Source organism: Alternaria triticimaculans (genome assembly GCF_023758025.1).
Source record: "Alternaria triticimaculans strain BMP 0046 chromosome Unknown scaffold_56, whole genome shotgun sequence".
Taxonomy (NCBI): Eukaryota; Fungi; Ascomycota; class Dothideomycetes; order Pleosporales; family Pleosporaceae; genus Alternaria; species Alternaria triticimaculans.
The window spans coordinates 29,650-40,025 of record NW_026056013.1 but is presented as its reverse complement, the minus strand read 5'-3'; the positions used below and the strand labels follow the sequence as shown (position 1 = coordinate 40,025).

General features: G+C 53.4%; 3 protein-coding genes across 3 annotated transcripts; 2 read left to right on the top strand and 1 right to left on the bottom strand.

Moving 5' to 3' along the window:
• Positions 1 to 1,192: 1,192 nt before the first annotated feature.
• On the bottom strand, positions 1,193 to 3,040 carry J4E78_011056 (uncharacterized protein; the record flags this gene model as incomplete). The annotated part of the gene is made up of 1 exon (XM_049371630.1): positions 1,193 to 3,040. One exon carries the CDS (start codon positions 3,038 to 3,040, stop codon positions 1,193 to 1,195), a length of 1,848 nt encoding a protein of 615 aa, XP_049216666.1.
• A 5,170-nt stretch (positions 3,041 to 8,210) lies between these two features.
• On the top strand, positions 8,211 to 9,125 carry J4E78_011055 (uncharacterized protein; the record flags this gene model as incomplete). The annotated part of the gene is made up of 1 exon (XM_049371629.1): positions 8,211 to 9,125. One exon carries the CDS (start codon positions 8,211 to 8,213, stop codon positions 9,123 to 9,125), a length of 915 nt encoding a protein of 304 aa, XP_049216665.1.
• A 534-nt stretch (positions 9,126 to 9,659) lies between these two features.
• On the top strand, positions 9,660 to 10,222 carry J4E78_011054 (uncharacterized protein; the record flags this gene model as incomplete). The annotated part of the gene is made up of 2 exons (XM_049371628.1): positions 9,660 to 9,925; positions 9,985 to 10,222. 2 exons carry the CDS (start codon positions 9,660 to 9,662, stop codon positions 10,220 to 10,222), a joined length of 504 nt encoding a protein of 167 aa, XP_049216664.1.
• Positions 10,223 to 10,376: the final 154 nt, after the last annotated feature.

Here is a 10,376-nt window from a genome sequence, read left to right as displayed (position 1 = left end):
TCCAATCCCTACTCCTCGTAATCCTGCTCACAATCTGCACGGCAACCTACGCACACGCGACTTTCCCGGGCCCGCTCGACCGAAACAAGGAGAAGTATTGGATATCGCCGGTTTGGAAAGCTGCGCGTGTGGGGGAGCGGCTGAGCCCGTATGTTAGTTTGGCTTGTGTTGTTATGGCTGTAAGTGGGATTTTTGTGATGAGATGGGAGGGATGGGGGGAGGGAAGGGAGAGAGGGGGAGGGAAGGGAATGGGAGAGGGGTGGGATGGGAGGATGAGAAGCTGACGATGTACAGGTACTGCAATTTATGAGTTGAGCCGGTTGTGTTATAGGAGGATACATCGCGTTAGACGAACAGAGGGATTCGCGGAGGACACATTTACGAAGCGAGGCGTTAGGGAACAGCATCAGGAACTGGGCAATGGGCGGGCCGATCAAAATACCAGTCACACATCCACGGAAGTCAACCTTCACATTAACCAACAAGCCGCGGCAAGCAAGAAGCCACGAAAACATCATCACCAGCCCATCCAATCCAATGCGTTTAACAAGATTTTCATAAGATTAAAAAGGTTATATACATCAAAAGGCAGCAAACAAATCGCGCAAGCAAGCTTTCACACTCCTTGCCATCATTTTAGCCAAATGCCAGTGTACCAGCACAACCCCCAAAGCATCCATCTCCATCTAATAACCACCCACTCCATCCCATAAAAAGATGAACAACAACAACCAACAACCGCCAACCAGAGACACCACCCAATTTCGTACATATAGCAAAAGGTGATGATACACGACGTTTCCAGCGCCTAAAACTAAAGAGAGAGCCACCTTCCCTTCCTGGATGGAAAGAACAACGACTCGCTCGACTCGTGAGATGAGAGTTTCTGACACACATTTTGAGGGCATTTCCGTAAGAACAGCAGTAGTAGTAATAGCAGCAGCAAGTGACACGCGGATAAGAGAACAAGTGGACCAAACATCAAAAAGCAGAACATGTTGGAATGTCCTGAGCCAGCCGGACCCACTCCGTCCATTGCTGGTAACCCGTGTATAAGTGAAGAATGGAGAAAAGCCGCCGGTGTTGGGAAGGAAAGAAAGAATACCATAGCTCCATGACAAGTGACATCGTAAGGGGAGAAGGGGATGAGAAACAGCGTCAGCGTGAGCCGGACCTAACTCGCTCTCGCTGCTCAGTGCTTCCGGCTTCCCTCTCCCTTTTCGAAGCATCCATGGAGTGCTGGTCGTGAACCCCTGCGTTCCTGCACGCCCTCGACGTCACTCGCATCCTCGACCATGACGTCGTCGCCGCCGATCGAAAGATCAGGTTGGCTGTGTGCATCGTCAGCGTCTTCATCATCGTCATCGTCGTGATCGCTGACAAGCCCCGGGTTCGACTCAACCGTGTGAGGGCTGAGATCTACCGGTGAGCTTGGCATGTGATGATCGCCTTCAGACTTGGTGGGAGACGGGAACGATAACGGCAGGCGCGCATGGCTGGAATTGCTGCCCTTCTTGCTGCCTGGTCGTGCTGACGGGGCCTTGCTTGCGGGTCCGCTGGCAGGGAGACGCGCTAGATGGGGCGGCACTGCTGACACGGGGGTCGGGGCAGGGCTGTCGTCATCCGAGGCATCCATGGCGTCCAGGTCGACCTTTGCGCGGGCAGTCTCGACAAGCTCCTTGAAGTCGCCTTGGGCGCCGCTGTTGGCGAATCGGGCAGCGAGGTAGGGCGTCGATGATGACTTGGCAAAGTTAGCCGGGGTGGTAACCTTGGAATCGTCACGTGGTGAGGCGTTCTGATCACGGTGTACCTCCCGGGCTTGTGGGACGGGTGCAGATTGTGATGCTAGTGGGTGGACGATGCCGGGAGTGGCAACAACGGGGAATGAGACGGCTGGAGGCGCAACTGGAGCGCTCGCAGGTTCGGCAGCGGCAGCGGCAACAGGAGTACCAACATTGTCAACATCCACCGGGACACCACATGCGATGGCTGCAGCGTCGTGGCTCTTGAAGACCTGTGTATGCTTGATCCGGCAGTGATTGAGGAAACCCTGAGTGTTGGAGAAGTTGCTGTGGCCACACGGGGCGCAGTACAGGCGCACCCACTGACCGTCCGTCGATCGCTTGTGCAACAACGGGTCGACCTTGGGCGCTGGTGCTGGAGTTTCACCAAGGGGCGTGAGCTTCAACATTCCAGTCGAAGTTCGCGACGTGCGGCCTCTGTGAGACCCATAGTCAGCAAAGCTGCCGCGCGTCGTTCTGCCTTCACCAGTGCCAAAGTACCCTTGAGCTTGCTGAGCGAATGCGCGTTCAGATACGGGGTCAAACTTGGCATCCGAGATCAACCATTTTGCGTAGTGGCGAGTGTACGGGCCGTCGGTGACTCCCCAGGGAGCAGCATACTGAGGTTCTGTCATGCCAGAACTGGGTTGCAACGAAGCACCAACTCCGAGACTGACATCCTCACTAAGGCCGTCGGTACCGGGGAATGGGATGAGCGAACAACGCCTCAGCTGCTCGAGGGAAACCTGGCACTTGGCGAGCTCCTGCTCAATCAAACGAAGTTCGTTGTGCTTGAGCAGAATCTCGTAGTTGATTTGCGCCTCGATGGCTTGTTGCACAGGGGTCAGTCCAGAGTCCATGGTGGTCGATGGCGTGTTGATGGAGTCAAGTTTGGCAGTCGGTTGCTGAGGTTTCGCGGCCTTGCTCTTGCTTGCACCTTCTTTCCTCGGCTGGGCCTTGGGTCGGGCATCCAAGACATCAGCAGCAGGCTTGGGTGAGTCCGCAAGACGTCCATTGTCGGTCGCAGCTTTCGCGTTTGCATTCGCATTTGCGTTGACCGTCGACGGTCTCACCTCACCATGCGCGCCCTTCCACTTCTTGGCTACTGGCTCAGGACTGTCAGTCCGTTTCCGCTTGATCTTATTCATGTTGTTCATGAAGTGTGGCATGTCGACCGGCAGCGGTCTTGACTTGTGGAGCGTCGACTTCTCCATGATCTTGTCGCCAGGCGACTCGTTACACCATGGGAGGCGGAACATGGACTGCATTGTGAAAGAAGTGGAAGCCTAAAACCAACAGAGCTCATCTGTAGTTGTGAGGGTCGTGCGCATCGAAGTCGAGTGCTAGTGAGGCTGCAGGATGACGTTGCAGCAGGCGCAACAACAGTAATGCGCGACTTGAATCTTCGGGAAAATCGAAGGGCAAGTCGTGCAGGAGAGAATATTAAAACGGGTAGGGGGTATCAAGTGCGGGCGAAGGAGTGCAGGAAGAGAAGCAACAAGCAGTTAAGCCGTTGAGGTGGTGACGTGGAGGGCAAGAGGCGCGATGATCGGCCACTCAAGGTTGATAAGGAAGAGACAGCCGCACCAGCACGAAATTCCGGGCAAGAATTCGTGAATACAGGAGAGAGGGGCGTATTACAGGCGTGCAGGGCTACAAAAGGCCGTGGAGAGGCGGTGGTGGGGGGGGGAAGGTGAGGGGATGGTGTGCCAGACGGCGATGATGTTGTGATGAAGGGCAGCGACGACGAAGTTCGGGGGGAGCAGTCATTCAGCGCATTTCCACACGTACGGGCTGCCCTAAGCCGCGCTAGCCGGGGGGCCCCGGTCAGCCCACCTCCTTGCCGGAATTGGCGATGTTGCCCTTGCGTCTCAGACAAAAGTCGACAAAGCAATTCACATGAAAATAGCAGACATAACCGATGGTCACCCTCATATCGCGACTGTCTTCCCACTGCCTCACTGGACGACGTCGCTGCCAGCTGCGCGCCCAAGGTTTGCTTTTCGCGCAATTTACATCATTATGGGGCCTTTCGCTAAGTGTTAGCCAAGGGGCGCATCCGCTAAGTCGCTGCCAGCAAACGTTTAACGACTCAAGTCGTCTCAGTGTCGTTATGTCATCCGCTGCCGGCTGTCCGCGGGGAGTCAACGTGGTGGGAGTAGGTGGCACCACGCGAGACAGCAGCAACAACATGTTGCTGTCGCACCGCACTGCACTGCGCATATGCCAGGCAACAGCATCAATAACACCGGAAGCCTCGGATCAGAATACGATCCTGGATACACTACCTAGGTACCTGGGTCTCGCACTCAATAGTCTACAGCCAACACCCACAACCCACCAGGCCTCGATCACCATCCGGTGAAGTTTACACCTCACCCTCGCCGTGTGGAACAAGGTACTCTTCTTAGCCCAAGTCAATTATGCGTCCAAGCCTGGACGGCCGGCGCCATTTTGTGGCGTTGGGCTTGGCCTGCATGCGCGGCCTCCCTTAGTGCCGCCCTCCACACTGGCGACCACCAACCGGCCCACTCAGACGCCGCGAGCCTGCACCCCCCAGCTGAAACATTCTCAACACCACGATGGCGATCGGCTGGTCGAAATCGCACGCTCACGATTGAAGACGTCATGTGATGTGTTGGAGATATATACTTGGATAGATTCGGGTGACGTGTGAGACGACGAGAATGTTCTTCAAACAACACTGCATGTCACAAGGACTTGCGAGAGGCAAACTCCCACCGCGACGTGACTCTTATTGGAAACGGTGATGGGGATTGCGTGGAGGGCTAAACCTTGGAAGCTTATCGCGGTCCCGGGCGGTCTTCCGTCTCCGGTTTCGCCCGTGCTTTTCGATGCAAGCTTGCGTCGGCACGTGGGTGCCCCGATGCACGCTCCGGATCAAACACCGCGGAAATGCTCCCAAGCATCGACAACACCAAATACTCATGTTGAAAAGAAGGAATATCGCCTATCGCAATTCTGATTCTGCGCATCACGCGCTCGTGCTCAGAGCCTGTGGGATCGCATCGTAAAGAAAGATTCTCACGCCTGGTGATGTCAATACCGGCGCATCTGCGGCGCTCGCTTCATCTTTGTTGCTGTTGCAATCGCCATTGCAGTTGCCATCGCGATTATGGACTTGGATCCCACGACTCGTCGCAACCAAGAAGAGAACGCGCTTTCACTTTTGACTCAGAATGAGGCCGGGTCCAGCATCGGGCTGGTCACTGGAATTATAGCTTAGTGTACGGGATATCTTCGATAGCTCTGAGGTTGTCCGCTGCAGTGTTCGGCGTGTCACCGCTTGATCGCATTTCTCAACGTATCCTACTCCGTCGGTAGTTTCCTGATGGCACAATCATCCTGCATCACCACCGCAGCTTCGCTGGGGCATGGTTTGATCTGAAGCCTACATTGCTTTGAAGTGCTGTCAGCTTTTGTCTCGTATGTCATTGTAGACGGCAGCGCACCTGTTCATGTTTTTCCATGTACAATGGGCCTCGATGCTGCATCCCTCCCAGCTGCGACCCATCGTTGTGTCTTTTGAAAGGATGTCTCTCTTTGGTATCTTTGAGTCCAGGAGACGACAACGAATGTTCTCCGAGTTGTATGCAGGGCAGCTATATATGTGTTCTCCAACGTGGCAGATCAAAGCGATGTCCATGTGGTCTTGAAGCCTTGAAATACTCCCGGCCTGATTTTTATGCCTATTCCAGCCAGTATTCCCTATACCAAGACAACCTCGACCAACTCTGGTTCCTCCACATCGTGGCAGTAAGCAAAGCACATGCCCACGAGACGGAACGTGGCAGGGCCTGCAGGGCTCGCTTGATGATAAGGCCGGATTATCAACCCACTGACCGGAGGCATATGGACTCCGTCTTCATCTTTGTGGCTGAGTGCTTCAGCGGTACGAAACACAAAGTCCCCAGTCTGTACTTCTGCGAAGGCGATGCCGAACGCTGCACATCCTTCGTGTTCGTAGCGGAACGGATAGAGGCCCTGCAGTACTCGCCTCGCTTCCGACACAAAACTGTCATGGTCTATTTCATACTTCCGTTTTGGATCTTCTTCCAGTGGTAATCCGAAAACCTTCCTTACGTATTTATGCATTTCGGTGTAGTTACTCGACTTGATTTCATCGTGCCACCATGGTGTAGTCAGAGAGCCTTTGACCTCGATACGTGGTCGTGACAACATCGTTGGCGCGCGGGTAATCGCGAGAATGACTAACCACGCCACGATGTCTCTGGATATTGTTGAAGCCTGAACAACAAATTGACGGACAACAAATCGACGACCAAGCATCGTTTTCATAGATGCCAGCAGGTCCAGACGGCAGGTGCTCGGTTGAACCTCGCAAATGCGATCGGTAGAACCACGGAATCGAAGCGCTCTAGAGTTGTACACTTCTATAAACATGGCTGTATCTCCTGTACCCAGCTTCATTGAGGGGAAATAGTAGCTCTCGGGGGCGTCGCGGACATCTGGCGAAAATCGAGGATTCTTCGTGTGGAGTGTGAGCATATCCTTCATATCCTCCATGGTCTTTTCTGTGTTCCAGCTGGGTACCCATGAAGGCCAGCGCTTGTCTTGCTGGGAGAGTGCCCCAAATTCGATGACTTGTGCGAGAACTTGAAAACCATGCCCAGATCCAACCGCAGCGGCGGCAAAATCGGTATAGACGTCCGAAAAGTGACTGTTGTAATTCACCGGGCACGCTCGCATCAACGGTCTAACTTGTACAGGGGGAAGCTTTGTACTTAGCAAGAGACCGTACAAGGCATACAGGCGATCGCGTTCGTCGACACAATTGGCACGATGATACTGCTCCAGAAGCCCCAGTACTCTCTTAATCGCGTGATGTGGGTTTCTTTCCATTCCCTCAACATAATCTTTCTTCTGCGTCCTTGAAGTCTCCAGACTTTCAATAGTTTCGAGGGCCTGTGTTGCCACGGTAGCAAAACTACAGGCACCGTGCTCACGCTGGCTACTATCAAGAAGACTGCGATGAAAGTGCGCGCCCTGGTGGAATCTAACCCACGGAACTTCATGAAATCCGCAATGAACGATCACCTCGCGGGCAAGGGATACCTCTTGCAGGATCCATCGTCTTGTGAACCAAGCCCGATGGAAGAACTTCTTCACACACAAAGAGAATGACGTCGTTTCGTCGGAACAACGACTCCAGACCTTCCTATCTATGGTCTGATGAAAGATCGTAACATAGGCCTCGTCCATGAACGAAAAACCCGGTTCGGGGTCACCGGTCCTGAACATTGGCCACACAGAATCAATCTCTTCGTCTGTTGCGGGGCCTAGCCAGACGTGTACTTTGCAAGCCAAGGCATAGATAATGTCCATCGTACGCACTTGTCGGCTCTTTTCTTGCCTTTCGGCTTGGTCGATGCAGACTACGCCTTCGGTCAGTAGAGCCCGTGTGATGGAGAACGCATCAGTACGTACTAGCATCTATCCATAGATAACATGACTCCGTAGGCTTCCTCAAATGTCGCAACATTTCATCGACGGTCGCCGTGATTCGGAACGCTTTGCCATCGCAATTGAAGGACACAACATTCTCTTGAGTGCCCCAGCAATAGGATACGCAATCGTAAGCTGGCGGGGTTGCTTTGGCATCCCTAATCTTCTGCACCACGAGGCTGCCACGGAGAGGCTCAGCGAACGCGCCTGGTTCCACATGGAGGACGCGGATCTCGTAGCTGGCGTTCATTGGTTGATACTGATAAGGCGCCTCATGATCCTCCATCTTTGGTTGCCAGATCTGGGCTTGATGTATGACCTCCGGCAAGTCGGATCAAGGCAGTTGAGACGTCAGGTATGCGCGGCGGGTAACATCAGCTTTGTAGCATAATGCTGAACCCGTCCGGCTAAACAACAGGATACAAGGCAAGAGAAAAGGGCGCAAAGTCGCAGAGATTACCCAGCCGACTCTATAGGTTTTCATGTCAAGTCGCACCAACCCCGCACCCGCGCATCCAAGATGAGGGCATGCGGCGCAGTCGACACACCCATGGACCGGGATATGATGTTCAGTCATTGGGCGTGTACGCGAATGTAGCACAGCGACTGCGGGCTACAAAGCGATGGGTTGGCAGCGACGTCGTGAGTGCCAGCTTCATAGCAGAGCGATAGCCGCCGATGTAGCCGTCAGGGAGTGCTATGACATCATCGACATCAACACACGCGAACGCCGTATGTCCTCGCCATTGCTGGCTTTACCTTGTCGCGCAGGTATCAATATAGAATTCACGTAGTATACGATCTCGCGTTCGAAAGACGTGATGGAAGCCTCCATGATTAGGTAGGCCCGTGACTATGCGCTCATAGCCGATCGCCCCTTCCCCGTGGAGCTGCATCCAACTCACCCCGCAATCATCACATATATCAACACCGCACAACACAATGACCATCACCAACGTCGCCCTCATCGGCGGCACAGGAACACTCGGCGCACCCGTCCTTAACGCGCTCAAAGCCTCCGAATTCGACATCTTCGTCCTCAACCGCCAAACATCCAAATCCGTCTACCCCAAAACAAAAGTCATCACAATCCCCGATGATCTCAACGTTGATGGAGTCGCCAAAGTATTGCGAGAAAACAATATCGACGCCCTCGTCATCACCATTGCAGGCAGCCATGTCGAATCGCAAAAGAAGCTCATCGATGCGGCGTTCAAAGGCGGCGTGAAGCGCGTGATGCCCGCTGAGTTCGGCAGCTGCGACTCTGCGGATGACAAGACGAATGAAATTCTTCCGCTGATGAAGGGCAAGAAAGACGTTCGGGACTACCTCTTGACATTGGAGGGTAAGGAGCGCGAAAACGGTAGTGGAAAGCTTGCTTGGACGAGTCTCGTCACCGGCCACTTCTTCGACTGGGGCATGACATGCGGTCTACTCAAGTTCGACGTCAAGGCTCGCAAAGCATACATTCTCGACGGCGGCAACATCAAGTTCTCCGCCTCAAACCTGGACTTTATCGGCAAAGCAGTCATCAAGATCCTGGAGAAGCCAGATGAAACCGCCAACAAGCTACTTTACGTACACAGCCACCATGTCACGCAACTCGAAGTTCTTGATGCATTGGAGAAGGCTACGGGCGATAAATTTGAGCGGATCGATCAGACCAGCAAGGAAGAGCTGGATGTTTCTCGGCCGAAGATGCTAAGTGGAGATGGGGAGGCAAGGGAGGAGGTCGTTGCAGTGTGGGGCGTTGTTGCTGCAGACTGGAAAGAGAAGGAAGGCTTTGCGAATGATCTGCTAGGGCTGCAAGAGGAAGATCTCGATGAAGTCGTACGAAGGGTTGTGGCGGAGTTGTGAACGCGGGTCCGTTGCAGAATAGAGCCGCATACCTCAACGCGGGCAAGCCAACGATTGTTACGGACGTAACGATGGTCTACCTATCACGCTAGTCGCGAACCTGCTATCCAGTACCAGTGATACCCGTCTAGTAACAATGTGCGGGGAAACAACCTCCCACGAAGTCACGTTCCCACGCAACGATGAATCACCATGAGGGTTACACCCAAAGTTAATCGCTCAAAGAGTTCAGACCCAAGAGCGAAGCCCAGAAGACCGCGATGGTTCATGATTAGTCGTTCTTGCGCGGTGTACCAAGATCTACGTCTTCTTGTTAGTCCCAATGCGGTGCATGATTAGCGCAGCCCTTAGTAACCACTCGGTCGTGATTACTATTCCAAATCACGTGCAACCTACCTAGGTAAACCTACATCGTCGGTATGAATTGTATATGGTTATTATATAAGCTTCGTAGTATACCCAGTATCTAGAAGACCAACACATCGTCTATCATCCCATTCCCCCTCCCTCATAACCTCACAAACATCCTCAACAATGCCTCTCTGGATAATCTACCACCCACCCAACACCTTCACCTCCCTCGCCGACAAAACCGCCCTCGCAAACGAAATCACAAAACTCTACACCATCGTCGGCCTGCCTAGATTCTACGTAAACGTCCTCTTCCAACCCATCCAACCAGAATCCTTCTTCATCGGCGGCGTACCCCGTCCCTCCCCAAACAACGAGGCCAACAAGCCCGGCCGCGATAGCTCAGTGCCCATGATACGAATCAAGATGGAACATCTTGCAAGGCAATTGTATTTACATCCCTACCTAGTGGATATTGCACGTGAACGTCTGTGCTGATTAGAAATAGTACATCAATCGAGCACAAACACCGCTTTATGGATGCCGTGGATAAGGCGCTGAAACCGTTTATTGCGGATAGAGGATACGATTGGGAGTATAGCTGTGAAGATGTGGATAGGGATTTGTGGAAAGTGAATGGGATGGTGCCGCCGATGCCGGGGACGGAGGCGGAGAAGGAGTGGGCGGAGAAGAATGTTGCTGTGCCTTTTGAGGCTGCGAAGGGGGGGTTGGCGGGGAAGTTGTGAAGTCCTCTGCTAGGTGGATAGGATGTGATGTGAGCCTAGAGCCTACACTAACGTTACGGCACTAACTTTGCATGTTTTTGTGTTGATGTAGTCTGCAGACGTGTTCAGCTTTTTTTCTAGTAAAAGGTCATAAGACTAGTTTGGTGATGCTACC